This window comes from Artemia sp. Qi Xiang Cuo, chromosome 15, assembly GCF_049724085.1.
Source record: "Artemia sp. Qi Xiang Cuo chromosome 15, ASM4972408v1, whole genome shotgun sequence".
In the NCBI taxonomy this organism is placed as follows: Eukaryota; Metazoa; Arthropoda; class Branchiopoda; order Anostraca; family Artemiidae; genus Artemia; species Artemia sp. Qi Xiang Cuo.
Window position 1 is genome coordinate 30936169 of NC_142808.1, and position 15805 is coordinate 30951973.

Here is a 15805-nt window from a genome sequence, read left to right on the forward strand (position 1 = left end):
AGGATGACAACCCATCCCCCCACAACCCTCAGGGCAAGGGTTGTAAGTTATGCCCTGGGCGCATGTAAGGTTTTTATAGAAAGCTATGTCGTAAAAACATCAAAAAGGGCTCATTCAATTGAAAATTGAAAGGGCCAGTGCCCTTTTCATAGTCGAAAGTGATTGAAGGACAACTAACCATCCTCTCACGCCCACCATTTCCCCAAACACATCCAATCAAAATTTGAGATATTCATTTTGTTCAACGTAGTCAAAAGTACTGGAAATTAGATCTTTTAAAATTACAACCCCCTCAGAACCCTCAGTGCAAGGGTTGTAAGTTATGCCCTGGGGGCATATAAGGTTTAAATAGAAAGTTGTCGTAAAAATTTCAAAAAGAGCTCATTTGTTAGGAAATTGAAATGGCCCATTTTAATAGTCGAAAGTGAGATGAGAGTAATTGACCCCCCACTTACGCCCACCAAATTAACATGAGTAGGGCTCAAAACCCCTATGCCTTCCCAAGGCCAGAACATAATTTGCACTTTAATGAAAAAAAGTAAATGTTTTTACTTTTATAAATTTAATAAATCAAATAATTTTAAGATTTTGATTAATGAATATCAGTATATGTATATTGAACTAACAATTAGCATTCATTTGTATTTTTTTTTCAGTAAAGTGCAAATTAAGTTCGGCCCTCGGGATGTCTTAGGGTTTTGAGCCCTACTCATGTTAATTTCTGCTCGTTTTGAGTTTGAGTCGTTTATTTATTGTAATTTCTGTTCGTTTTAATTTAATTTATTTATCGATGTTGATTTGTGGTAGTTTCAAGCTTGGTGGATTATTTGGTTTTATTTTTGCTCATTTTTGATTTAATGGAGTTCTTTACTTTTCTTTTAAAAATTTATTTGGTGGAAATTTTTTTTAAATCAATTTCTGTTTGTTTTATATTGACATACTCTTTTCAGGGAAAAAGAAAATAATTCTTTAAATCTTTTCGTTTTTTTCAAGACTTTATAGATTGGTCTGCTATTTGTATGCTGGAGAAAAATTTTCAGCAATTTTTAACAACATCAACCCTTTTAAAAATCTGGATACAAATAGTAGTGTTTAATTTAGTTTCATACCTCCTCTAGTTGACCTGAAATAGAAAACTTGATACCATTCGCAAACATATCTGTTTATTTTCTTTCATTATTTGAAAAAAAACTACGTTTTCTAAAGAGTTAAAGAGGCTGAGTCACAAGTTCGAACCTTAAAACGTACAGGGATTAGAAGGTAAAGTTGGGGGCTGCCGCCCCCCAAACCCCCCGCTTTCGCAGCCTTTAAATAAAAAAAAAATTTTAAACTGAACGTAAAGAGCGACATTAAAACTTAAAACGAACAGAAATTATTCCGTATATGAAAGGGGTTGTGCCCTCCTCAACGCCTCGCTCGTTACACTAAAGTTTTTATTGTTTAAAAAAAATAGTTCTGAGAAAGTCAAACTTTAGCGTAAAGAGCGAGGCGTTGAGGAGGGCACAGCCCCTTTCATATACGGAATAAGTTCTGTTCGTTTTTAGATTTCATGTCGCTCCTTACTTTCAGTTTAAAAAATATTTTTTTATTTAAAGGCTGCGAAAGCGGGGGGTTTGGGGAGCGGCAGCCCCCCAACTGTACCTTCTAATCCCTGTACGTTTTAAGGTTCGAACTTGTGACTCAGCCTCTTTAACTCTTTAGAAAACATAGTTTTTTTTCAAATAATTTCTGCACGTTTTTGTACAGTTTATTACTTATTATTGCTTGACTAACTGTTAGATGATTGTGTATTATTCTTTTCTTTCTCGACAGGGTGTTTTAAGGGTCGAACTTGTAACTCAGCCTCTTTAACTCTTTAGAAAACGTAATTTTTTTCAAATAATTTAAAAAAGAAACTGAGTTTCTTTTTTAAACTTTAAATTCAGTATAGAAAAAATTTACTATGACGGTGAATCGAACCCGGGTCTTCCGCCTGACAATCAGGAGTATCGACCGCTGTACTAAAGAGACACAATTGTAATTGTTTTTTAGTAAGTGGAAATTTGACGCAAGCAAATCCCCACAAAACTTGATATTTGGTTTTTGGAAAACAGGGAAGGAGGGAAGGACAGGGAATTTCGAGGATAAGCTCCCAGGCCCCAGGAAAGCTTATCCTCTAAATTTCAGCCCGATCAGACAATGCTAAAGGGGGGCTGTGGTGGGAAAAATTAACATGGGCTCTTATAGGAAAACGAGGTTTTTCGTAAATCTAAATTCGGGGGATAATTTTTTCGGTCTGAAAATATCAAAAGGCCCTAACAGGTGAAATTCTGCTTCGAATTAGTCCTCATTCACCCGGATCAGTTGCCAACTGTGGCCTGTAGGCGTGGCTAAGAAGAAATTTTTTTTTTTGAACTTTAAGTGGCTATATTTGGTTTTTGGAAAACAGGGAAGGAGTGAGGGAAGGACTCCCGGGCCCTAGGAAAGCTTAACCTCTAAATTTCAACCCAATCGGACAACGTTAAACGGGGCTGTGGTCGGAGGGTCGAAACTTCCGGCCCACTTTTACCCATGAAGATAAAGTCGGAGGGGGGTGAAATTTTGCACGTTTCTTAGTTTGAGCTTGGGCTACAAAATACGATTACCGCTGTCTCCCTGCGACCGCTAGGACCGGAAATCGCTTAACATTGTGGTGGGTCGTCTCTTTATAGAGGCACAAGTGTGCCTCCTTGATAGCTTGGATACACTTACGCTATTTTGATTTGGTTAGATTTTAAGAGCAGAAGTAGCCCCGAAAGTTTGAATATAATACCCTCAGTCGTCCTTGGGATACTGCTGAGATGCCTTATTGGGAATTAGCATTAACACAGTGCATTTTTATTTAATCTTAAGGCACAACATTTAGTTTTTAAACATAATGGGCAAATGGGAGGGTGAGCGTGAAAGGGGGACTAGTTGCCCTCCAATCACTTTCGACTATTAAAAACGGCATTAGCCCTTTCTGTTTTCAATCGAATGAGCCCTTTTCGAAGTTCCTACGACAACTCTTTCAATACGAAGTGCCCTGGTCTAAACAGAAAAACAAAAATAAAAAAACAAAAAACAAAAAAAACATTCTACCCCCATCGATCTTTATTATAAAAATTTCAAGCCTTCTAATCACTTTCGACTATTAAAAAGGGCACTAGCCCTTTCAATTTCCAATCGAATGAGCCCTTTTTGAGGATTTGTGACAACGCTTTCTATGAACCGTTGACCTTATATGCCCCCAGGGCATGAATTACAGCCCTTACCCTGAGGGATCTGGGGGGTTTGTTATCCTCAAACACCTACTTTCCAGAACTTTAAACTATGTTTAACAAAATTTCTATCTCAAAATTTTGATTGGATATGCTTTGAGAAATGGTGGGCATGAGAGGGGGGTTAGTTGCCCTCCAATCATTTCCCACTATTAAAAACAGCACTAGCCCTTTCAATTTCTAATCGACTGATTCTTTTGCGAAGTTTCTACGACAACGCTTTCTATAAAAAAAAACCTTGTATGCCCCCAGGGCATAACTTACAATCCTTGCCCTGAGGGCTGTAGGGAAGTTGACATACTCAAAAAACGTAATTTCCGGACTTCTTAACTACGTTGAACAAAATGGCTATCTCAAAATTTTGATTGGATGTGTTTGGGGAAATGGTGGGTGTGAGTGGGGTGTTATCATCCAAACATTTTCGACTATTATAAAGGGCACTAGCCCTTTGAATTTCTAATCGAAAAAGCCCTTTTTCAAGTTTCTAAGACAAAGTTTCTAATAAAAACCTTATATGCCCCCAGGGCATAACCTACAACCCTTACCCTGAGGGATGTGAAGGGAGTGTTATCCTCACCTTTCAACTACTTTGAACAAAATGGCTATCTCAAAATTTTGATTGGATGTGTTTGGATAAATGGTGGGCGTGGAAGGGGTGTTAGTTGCCTTCCAATCGTTTTCGAATATTAAAAAGGGCAATAACCATTTCAATTTCCAATCAAATGAGCTCTTTTTGAATTTTCTATGATAACATTTCAATAAAAACCTTATATGCCCCCAGGGCATTACTTACAACCCTTACCCTGAGGGCTGTGGGAGGGTTGTCATCCTCAAAGACCTAATTTCTAGAACTTTCAACTACGTTGAAAAAAGTGGCTATCTAAAAATTTTGATTGGATTTGTTTGGGGAAAAGGTGGCCGTCGAGAAGGGGATTAGTTGTCCCCCAATCACTTTCGACTATTAAAAACGGCACTAGCCCTTTCAATTTCTAATCGAATGAGCCCTTTTTGAATTTTTTACGACACCACTTTCTATAAAAACCTTATATGCCCCCAGGGCATAGCTTACAACCCTTGCCCTGAGGGTTGAGGGGGTGTGTACTCCTCAAAAACATAATTTCTATCTGGAAATCAACTACGCTGAACAAAATGGGCATCTCACAATTTTGATTGGATATGTTTGGGGAAATGGTGGGCGTAGAAGGAGTGTTAGTTGCCTTCCAATCACTTTCGACTACTAAAAAGGCACAAGCCACTCCAATTTTCAATCGAATGAGCCCTTTCGAAGATTCTACGACAACCCCTTCGATACGAAGTGCCCTTGTCTAAAGAAAAAAAAATAACACTTTGTGCCAACATCGTTTTTTACTTAGGCAGCGTGATTGCACTGCCTATGATACGGCTATCAAAATATATCAATAAAAAAATATGCAGAATAGTTTTGGAGCCACGAGAAAGGACTGAGGTTGTCATATTCTATAGATAAGACTATCAAAATAAATCAACCAAAAAAATATGTGGAAGAGTTTTGGAGCCCCGAGAAAGGACAGAGATTGTCATATTCTATAAATAAAGCTATCAGAACAAATCAATAAAAAAAAATATGCGGAATAGTTTCAGAGCCACGAGAAAGGACAGAGATTGTTATGTTCTATAGACAAGGCTATGAAAATAAATCATCAAAAAAGTATGTGAAATAGTTTTGGAGAGACAAAAAAAGACAGAGGTTGTCATGTTCCATAGTTAAGGTTATCAAAATAAATCAACAAAAAAAAACATATGGATTAGTTTTGGAACGACGAGAAATAACAGAGGTTGTCATATTCTATAGATAAGGCTATCAAATAATTCAAGAAAAAATATACCGAATAGTTTCAGATCCACGAGAAAGGACAGAGGTTGTCATATTCGACAAGTAAGGCTATTCCAAAAAAACATATGTTGAATAGTTTTGAAGCGACGAGAAAGGACAGGGGTTGTCCTATTCTATAGATGAGGCTATCAAAACAAATCAATATAAAATATACCGAATAGTTTATTGGGAATATTTTCGGAGCCACGAGAAAGGACAGAGGTTGTCACATTATATAGATAAGCTTATAAAAATAAATAAATACAAGAAATATGCAGAATAGTTTCGAAGCCATGAGAAAGGACAGAACTTGTCATATTTTATAGATAAGTCATTTAAAATAAATCAACAAAAAAATATGTGGAATAGTTTTGGAGCGATGAGAAAGGACAGAAGTTGTCACATTCTACAGATAAGGCTATCAAAATAAATCAATAAAAAAATATACGGAATAGTTTATGCGGAATAGTTTCTGAGCTACGAGAAAGGACAGAGGTTGTCACATTATATAGATAAGCTTATAAAAATAAATAAATACAAGAAATATGCAGAATAGTTTCGAAGCCATGAGAAAGGACAGAACTTGTCATATTTTATAGATAAGTCATTTAAAATAAATCAACAAAAAAATATGTGGAATAGTTTTGGAGCGATGAGAAAGGACAGAAGTTGTCACATTCTACAGATAAGGCTATCAAAATAAATCAATAAAAAAATATACGTAATAGTTTATGCGGAATAGTTTCGGAGCCACGATAAAGGACAGAGGTTGTCATATTCTGTAGACAAGGCTTTCAAAATAAGTCAACAAAAAAATATGTGGAATAGTTTCGGAGCCACGAGAAAGAACAGAGGTTGTCATATTCTACAGATAAGGATATCAAAATAAATCAATAAAAAATATACGTAATAGTTTATGCGGAATAGTTTCGGAGCCACGAGAAAGGACAGAGGTTGTCATATTCTATAGATAAGACTATCAAAACAAATCAATAAAAAATATACGTAATAGTTTCGGAGCCACGATAAAGGACAGAGGTTGTCATATTCTATAGATAAGACTATCAAAAAAATTAATAAAAAATATACGTAATAGTTTATGCGGAATAGTTTCGGAGCCACGAGAAAGGACAGAGGTTGTCATATTCTATAGATAAGACTATCAAAACAAATCAATAAAAAATATACGTAATAGTTGATGCGGAATAGTTTCGGAGCCACAAGAAAGGACATAGGTTGTCAAATTCTATAGATAAGACTATCAAAACAAATCAATAAAAAATATACGTAATAGTTTATGCGGAATAGTTTCGGAGCCACGAGAAAGAACAGAGGTTGTCATATTCTACAGATAAGGATACCAAAATAAATCAATAAAAAATATACGTAATAGTTTATGCGGAATAGTTTCGGAGCCACGATAAAGGACAGAGGTTGTCAAATTCTATAGATAAGACTATCAAAACAAATCAATAAAAAAAATATACGTAATAGTTTCTGCGGAATAGTTTCGGAGCCACGAGAAAGGACAGAGGTTGTCAAATTCTATATATAAGAATGTAAAAAAAAATTAATAAAAAATATACGTAATAGTTGATGCGGAATAGTTTCGGAGCCACAAGAAAGGACAGAGGTTGTCATATTCTATATATAAGACTATCAAAACAAATTAATAAAAAATAAACGTAATAGTTTATGCGGAATAGTTTTGGAGCCACGAGAAAGGACAGAGGTTGTCATATTCTATAGATAAGGCTATCAAAATAAATCACTAAAAAAATATGCGGAATAGTTTCGGAGCCACGAGAAAGGACAGAAATTGTCATGTTCTATATACAAGGCTATCAAAATAAATCATCAAAAAAATATGTGGAATAGTTTCGGAGCCACGAAAAAGGACAGAGGTTGTCATATTATATAGATAAGACTATCAAATCAATAAAAATTATACTTAATAGTTTATGCGGGATAGTTTCGGAGCCACGTGAAAGGACAGAGGTTTTCATATTCTATAGATAAGCCTATCAAAACAAATCAATAAAAAATATACGTAATAGTTTATGCGGAATAGTTTCGGAGCCACGAGAAAGGACAGAGGTTGTCATATTCTATAGATAAGACCATCAAAACAGATCAATAAAAATTATACGCAATAGTTTATGCGGGATAGTTTCGGAGCAACGTGAAAGGTCAGAGGTTGTCATATTCTATAGATAAGACTATCAAAACAGATCAATAAAAATTATACGCAATAGTTTATGCGGGATAGTTTCGGAGCTACGAGAAAAGACAGAGGTTGTCATATTATATAGATAAGACTATAAAAACAGATCAATAAAAAATATACGCAATAGTTTATGCGGGATATTTTCGGAGCAACGAGAAAGGACAGAGGTTTTCATATTCTATAGATAAGACCATCAAAACAAATCAATAAAAATTTACGTAATAGTTTATGCGGGATAGTTTCAGAGCCAGGAGAAAGGTCAGAGGTTGTCATATTCTATAGATAAGACTATCAAAAAAAATCAATAAAATAATATACGAAATAGTTTATGCGGAATAGTTTCGGAGCCAGGAGAAAGGACAGAGTTTGTCATATTCTATAGATAAGACTATCAAAACAAATCAATAAAAAATATACGTAATAGTTTATGCGGAATAGTTTCGGAGCCACGAGAAAGGACAGAGGTTGTCATTTTCTATAGATAAGAATATCAAAACAAATCAATAAAAAATCTACGTAATAGTTTATGCGGAATAGTTTTGGAGCCACGAGAAAGGACAGAGGTTGTCATATTCTATAGATAAGGCTATCAAAATAAATCAATAAAAAAATATGCGGAATAGTTTCGGAGCCACGAGAAAGGACAGAAATTGTCATGTTCTATATACAAGGCTATCAAAATAAATCATCAAAAAAATATGTGGAATAGTTTCGGAGCCACGAAAAAGGACAGAGGTTGTCATATTATATAGATAAGACTATCAAATCAATAAAAATTATACTTAATAGTTTATGCGGGATAGTTTCGGAGCCACGTGAAAGGTCAGAGGTTGTCATATTCTATAGATAAGACTATCAAAACAAATCAATAAAAAATATACGTAATAGTTTATGCGGGATAGTTTCAGAGCCACGAGAAAGGACAGAGGTTGTCATATTCTATAGATAAGACTATCAAAACAAATCAAAAAAAAATATACGTAATAGTTTATGCGGGATAGTTTCGGAGCCACGTGAAAGATCAGAGGTTGTCATATTCTATAGATAAGCCTATCAAAACAAATCAATAAAAAATATACGTAATAGTTTATGCGGGATAGTTTCAGAGCCACGAGAAAGGACAGAGGTTGTCATATTATATAGATAAGACTATCAAAACATATCAATAAAAAATATACGTAATAGTTTATGCGGGATAGTTTCGGAGCAACGAGAAAGGACAGAGGTTGTCATATTCTATAGATAAGACAATCAAAACAAATCAATTAAAAATATACGTAATAGTTTATGCGGGATAGTTTCGGAGCCACGAGAAAAGACAGAGGTTGCCATATTCTATAGATAAGACTATCAAAACAGATCAATAAAAATTATACGCAATAGTTTATGCGGGATAGTTTCGGAGCAACGAGAAAGGACAGAGGTTGTCATATTCTATAGATAAGACCATCAAAACAAATCAATAAAAAATATACGTAATAGTTTATGCGGGATAGTTTCGGAGCCACGAGAAAGGTCAGAGGTTGTCATATTCTATAGATAAGACTATCAAAACAGATCAATAAAAATTATACGCAATAGTTTATGCGGGATAATTTCGGAGCTACGAGAAAAGACAGAGGTTTTCATATTCTATAGATAAGACTATCAACACAAATCAATAAAAAATATACGTAATAGTTTATGCGGGATAGTTTCAGAGCCACGAGAAAGGACAGAGGTTGTCATATTCTATAGATAAGACTATCAAAACAGATCAATAAAAATTATACGCAATAGCTTATGCGGGATAGTTTCGGAGCTACGAGAAAAGACAGAGGTTGTCATATTCTATGGATAAGACTATCAAAACAAATCAATAAAAAATATACGTAATAGTTTATGCGGGATAGTTTCGGAGCAACGAGAAAGGACAGAGGTTGTCATATTCTATAGATAAGACTATCAAAACAAATCAATAAAAATATACGTAATAGTTTATGCGGGATAGTTTCGGAGCCACGAGAAAGGACAGAGGTTGTCATATTCTATAGATAAGACTATCAAAACAGATCAATAAAAATTATACGCGATAGTTTATGCGGGATAGATTCGGAGCCACGAGAAAGGGCAGAGGTTGTCATATTCTATGGATAAGACTATCAAAACAAATCAAAAAAAAAATATACGTAATAGTTTCTGCGGAATAGTTTCGGAGCCACGAGAAAGGACATAGGTTGTCAAATTCTATATATAAGAATATCAAAACAAATTAATAAAAAATATACGTAATAGTTGATGCGGAATAGTTTCGGAGCCACAATAAAGGACAGAGGTTGTCATATTCTATAGATAAGACTGTCAAAACATATTAATAAAAAATATACGTAATAGTTGATGCGGAATAGTTTTGGAGCCACAAGAAAAGACAAAGGTTGTCAAATTCTATAGATAAGACTATCAAAAAAAATCAATAAAAAAATATGCGGAATAGTTTCGGAGCCACGAGAAAGGACAGAAATTGTCATGTTCTATATACAAGGCTATCAAAATAAATCATCAAAAAAATATGTGGAATAGTTTCGGAGCCACGAAAAAGGACAGAGGTTGTCATATTATATAGATAAGACTATCAAAACAAATCAATAAAAAATATACTTAATAGTTTATGCGGGATAGTTTCGGAGCCACGTGAAAGGACAGATGTTGTCATATTATACAGATAAGACAATCAAAACAAATTAATAAAAAATATACGTAATAGTTTATGCGGAATAGTTTCGGAGCAACGTGAAATGACAGAGGTTGTCATATTCTATAGATAAGCACATCAACACAGATCAATAAAAATATACGTAATAGTTTATGCGGGATAGTTTCGGAGCAAAGTGAAAGGTCAGAGGTTGTCATATTCTATAGATAAGACTATCAAAACAAATCAATAAAAATTATACGCAATAGCTTATGCGGGATAAATTCGGAGCTACGAGAAAAGACAGAGGTTTTCATATTATATAGATAAGACTATCAAAACAAATCAATAAAAAATATACGTAATAGTTTATGCGGGATAGTTTCGGAGCCACGAGAAAGGTCAGAGGTTGTCATATTCTATAGATAAGACTATCAAAACAGATCAATAAAAATTATACGCAATAGTTTATGCGGGATAGTTTCGGAGCAACGAGAAAAGACAGAGGTTTTCATATTATATAGATAAGCCTATCAACACAAATCAATAAAAAATATACGTAATAGTTTATGCGGGATAGTTTCGGAGCAACGAGAAAGGACAGAGGTTGTCATATTCTATATATAAGACTATCAAAACAAATCAATAAAAATTATACGTAATAGTTTATGCGGGATAGTTTCGGAGCCACGAGAAAGGACAGAAGTTGTCATAATCAACAGATAAGGCTATCAAAACAAATCAATAAAATAATATACGAAATAGTTTATGCGGAATATTTTCGGAGCCAGGAGAAAGGACAGAGTTTGTCATATTCTATAGATAAGACTATCAAAACAAATCAATAAAAAATATACGTAATAGTTTATGCGGTATAGTTTCGGAGCCACGAGAAAGGACAGAGGTTGTCATTTTCTATAGATAAGAATATCAAAACAAATCAATAAAAAATATACGTAATAGTTTATGCGGAATAGTTTTGGAGCCACGAGAAAGGACAGAGGTTGTCATATTCTATAGATAAGGCTATCAAAATAAATCAATAAAAAAATATGCGGAATAGTTTCGGAGCCACGAGAAAGGACAGAAATTGTCATGTTCTATATACAAAAAAAAAAAAAAACTCAGCTTTTAATTTTCTTTTAGGCTTCATTAGGTTCCATAACATACACTTTGTTTTTGTTCATTGTAAGTTTTATTATTGCTCTTACTTTCATTTGAAGAGATTCATGTTTTCCTGTTTAATTTTTGTTCACTTCGATACACTTAAAAAGACAACTTCTCAGAGTTACTAAAAAAAAAATAATCTTAAGCATTCTCCAATCAACAAGGACACAACTTAGGTTAGCTTTAAGTTTAATAACACTCAGTAAAGCAAATGTCAATTTTGCGGTACCCCAATAGGATCTAATTTGGATCTATATTCAGTGCGACATTTTGTTAATCTCATATATTAAAGAAGTTTACAAGTATCTAATATCAAGGATGCGATTACTGACTTCAATATTCAGTGAAATCAATAAAATAACACAGACGGCAAGATATTATCTGTATAAAACACGAGGTACAGGCGGGATCCTTATTTTTTAATTTGGTTGTCAGGATATCGAATACAGTTACGTTGATATCGTGCCAATGCATCCATGTATACGAGCAAACGGTGAAATCATTGCTTGCTAAAACCCTTACGCTAGAAGTGGAGGGGGAAACTGTAAACTAGTCTTCATGGATATACAACCTCGACCCTTCCCTCTCCATGAACCAAAAATCTATTTTTGCATATTTAACGCATGTATGACAAATTTTGGAGTAGGTAAGTCCTACTTGCCTTTCCATAATAGAAATAACAAAAAGTAATTTAATGAGGAGTTACTTTAAGACGGTCTTCAGCAATATATATAAATAAGAAATAATATTATAATATTATAAATAATAAAGTAATTATAAATAAGAAATTAAACTGACGTTAAAAATCACAAAATTAAAACTAAAACCAACAACAAAACAGTCCCAACATCATGACTTAAAGCAAGTTCCACTACAATTGACGGTTTTCAGACATAGAACCAAAATATTCATTTATTTTCTTCTAAATTTCCCTATCTTAAAATAATTCCTCGTTAAATTACATTTTGTCACAGGCAGAATTAGGGGGTGTCGTTGCTCCAACACAAATACAAAATCCTGATAATGAGTTTTGGAAACCTTTTGCTGTCTAAAACCAGACACCTAAATATTCCGCCCACCGCAGCAGCCCCGCCAAGAACAAAATAACAAAACAAGTCAGTTTCAGTTCTAGAATAAACCGATGTGGTTATCGATTTGTCACGGTTTTCGTAGAGATGCATAACAAGAGTTACAGGTTCTGTTCTTCGGTGGGGATTGGGTGTTGTAAAAACCACAAATCAGTGATGTTCTCATGCTTTGTTTGTTTATTTTTCTAGTTTTTTTTTCTTTCTTTTTTTTTGAACTCTTGTAACCAACCAAACTGTCTATCAGTAGATTGATCCTAATAAAAAATGTATTTTTAATGAAGTGTCCCTGGTGGCTCTGCTTTACTTACAGAGTTATTATAACGCCATCTATTTTATATATTGACTTTCCTAGGGTACCTGAATTAGTAAATTGGTATTCCGAGTTTAAGTGCCTCTGGTTCCTAGAAATATTAGGCTTCTAACTCAATTTCAGTCCCCAAAGAGCACTAGGCCACGTACTGAAGGCTCGATTTTAGTTAAAGTCAACTACACGGATATATTTTGCCCCTCTCAAATTAACGAAGATGATAAAATTCAGTAGTTATTCTGTCACTGAAACAAGAGTTGTCGCTGTTGCACGAGTTGTTAATCTAAAACTCGGAAAATAATCCCTTTTTGGTGGTTCTTCTTTAAACAATTGTTTGTGTATATGAGTTTTTAGAATATCGTTGAAACCAACGTGTATTTAAAAAAATTTAAACGTAAAAACTAGTGAAGAAACTAGGACTGCGTGCAAGGGAAGGTATAAAGTAGAAACTAGTGAAGAAACTAAAATTGTGTGAAGGGGAAGGTATAAACGTAGAAACTAGTGAAGAAACTAGAACTGCGTGCAGGGGAAGGTATAAACGTAGAAACTAGTGCAAAAACTAGAACTGCGTGCAGGGGAAGGCATAAAGTAGAAACTAGTGAATAAACTAGAATTGTGTGCAGGGGAAGGTATAAACGTAGAAACTAGTGAAGAAACAAGAACTGAATGCAGGGGAAGGTATAAACGTAGAAACTAGTGAAGAAATTAGAACTGCGTGCCGGGGAAGGTACAAACGTAGAAACTAGTGAAGAAACTAGAACTGCGTGCAGGGGAAGGTATAAACGTAGAAACTAGTGAAGAACCTGGCAAGATTCTGAGATTATATATTTGGACAGAGATTGAAGAGAAAAATGAAATGTAGATTTTTTTTTTTTTGTAGTAAATTAATTCCACATCTAGAAGGGACGAAAAAATGGAAATAACATATATTTGCAGTTTTTGAAGTGTCATTGGATAAAATGGCGACTTAAAATTGGAATAACACAAAAGTAATTTTAAATGAATTTATAGGAATAATGATTAAGTAGAACTGATTTTTTTTTTTAGGGGGGACGGGTGAGGGGTGTAAAAAAAACTCAATATAAGTTTTTTTGTATTATCGCAAAATGTAAACGAGTTTTTATAATGAACTAGCCATCGTACGGGGAGACTTCCTGTGACAGAACTCTTTGCAGCATAGCATATTTTTATATGGGAATTAATTTTGTAAAAGCACAATAGTAAGAGACCACTTATTGGCCGTTATATCAACGTAAAAATGATATTTTTAAATAAATGATAATATTTTAAAATTAGAAACAAGAGTCGCAGGCATTAAAGGTAAAAGTTCATATCTGTTACAAAAGTGTATTCGTTCGGTCCCAAAAGACCAATGCAAAAGAGCATCAATGTAAAAATCCACCTTTCTTTTTACCCCCTCCCTCTTAGATGTTGGCTCTCCAATAAACACAGACAACTCATCTCTGATAATCGGTATAATGGTCAATGGTGAGGAACGAGTGAGTGTACTTTTACATTGATATATATTAAGATTTTGTGTCAAAACATTTTACTATAAAAATTTTATGTAACTAAAAATTTTGATTTAAATTTAATTATAAATGTTCCGATATATAAATGTAGAATTTAATATAAAAGGAATTTATATTAGATTTTTAAGAGAGAAAGAACAAAACTTACAAGCAATGTTCGTATATGGTTTTTAGGCATCAAGGTAAAGAAAGTCAAGGCTTACGACTGAGCCAGACTGAAACAAGCCACACAATTGGTACCCTTCTACGAAAAATGTTACAGAAAAACAAAACAAAAAACCTACTTGGGACAGATGAAGGTACTTATAGAATAAACATGGGGCTCAATTCCACTAACATTGGCAGATTTGCCGTCTGTATGATTAGAAGATAGACCTTAGAAATTAGAAGTTAGACCTTAGACCTTAGAAGTTGAATTTAAGGAACCTTAACATTTCACAAAAAAATCATTACCTCGGTATGAATAGATGAAACCGTGTCGACACATATAGTAAAGAGACCTTTTCTATTGTCTAACCATTTTGAGCTTGTGACTGGAGGGAAAAAATCTGTTGGTACGAAGTTGTAGCTAGGTGGCGGATGTTCCAATAAAACTGGAAGATTAAACTCTCCTGTTTGGAGAATCCCATCCTTCAAAAGAGGTAGCCACTGCAAAATGAAAAAAAAAGTAAAGGAAACGATACTGCACTGGTTGGTTGGGCCATCTGTATCAGAGCAATTTATTTCCTTTTATACTAGCTTGGGACAGAATGTAATGCCGTAGTCGTCAGTCCGGTCTTAAGTTCGCACTTTCTCTAAAAGCCGCAGAGGCTACACCCTCACCAATTTTGACAATAGACTAAGATCTGCGGTACTGATTTTTTTTTTCTTTTTTTCTTTAAGCCCATGTTCTACTCCCATAGCAGAATTAACCTATTCACGAGAAGGCCTACCACCCCTCCTCCCACTCTTTCTGTCTTTACCTATTAATTTCAATTAGCCCTTTGAAGAAGAAAGTAGCTTTCTGATGGTTTTATACCGACTGGCTATTACTGAATTTTTAAAAAACAGCATTTTGATTTCAGTTCGTCTAAAATCATTGGTTCGTGGCACAAAATGGCAGAAACCAGAACTTTGCCACCATTCCACATTTTTTTTCAACGATCATTTGTTTGATATAATCATTGCTGATGAAAAAAAGACAAAAGAGGCATGCACCTTGGGAAAAGTAATAACTTTTTGTCTTTGGATATAGGGGCTTCAAAATTTCAAGATATACTGAATTTTAAGAACCGCTCTCCCTCCTCCCTAATTTTCAGAAAATTGTACAGAAAATTACCTTAGTTCTAAAAATTCTTTCAGAAAATTACCTTAGTTCTAACTTTTGAGGGATGGCCTAAACATAGTCTTTTTTGAAAGCGAAAAAGCCTTATAAAACAATGTAAGCAATTGTAAACCCTGTAAGCAATTGCCTTATAAAACTTGTTTACGGCCTCTCAAAAAAGGAGGAAGAGACGACTTGATGAAAGACCGGTTTGCTCTAGGGCCAAATTTTTTTTTTAAGAACTGTTTTTTTTAAGCACTGAATTTTAAGAACTGCCCTCCCTCCTCCCTAATTTTCAGAAACTTGAACACAGTTTACCTTAGTTCTAATTTTTAAGGGACAGCTTAAACGTAGTTTGTTTTTTTTGTATGCAAATTACT

General features: G+C 34.3%; 1 protein-coding gene across 2 annotated transcripts in view; it reads right to left on the bottom strand.

Annotated features, from left to right (window-relative positions):
* Zir (dedicator of cytokinesis) overlaps positions 1 to 15805 on the bottom strand; it is a 233248-nt gene that overhangs the window by 167545 nt on the left and 49898 nt on the right. For both annotated transcript variants that reach the window (XM_089101690.1, XM_089101688.1), the window contains exon 13: positions 14576 to 14770. In XM_089101690.1, the coding sequence (XP_088957816.1) occupies positions 14576 to 14770 (195 nt within the window). The remainder of the gene's footprint in view (positions 1 to 14575; positions 14771 to 15805) is intronic.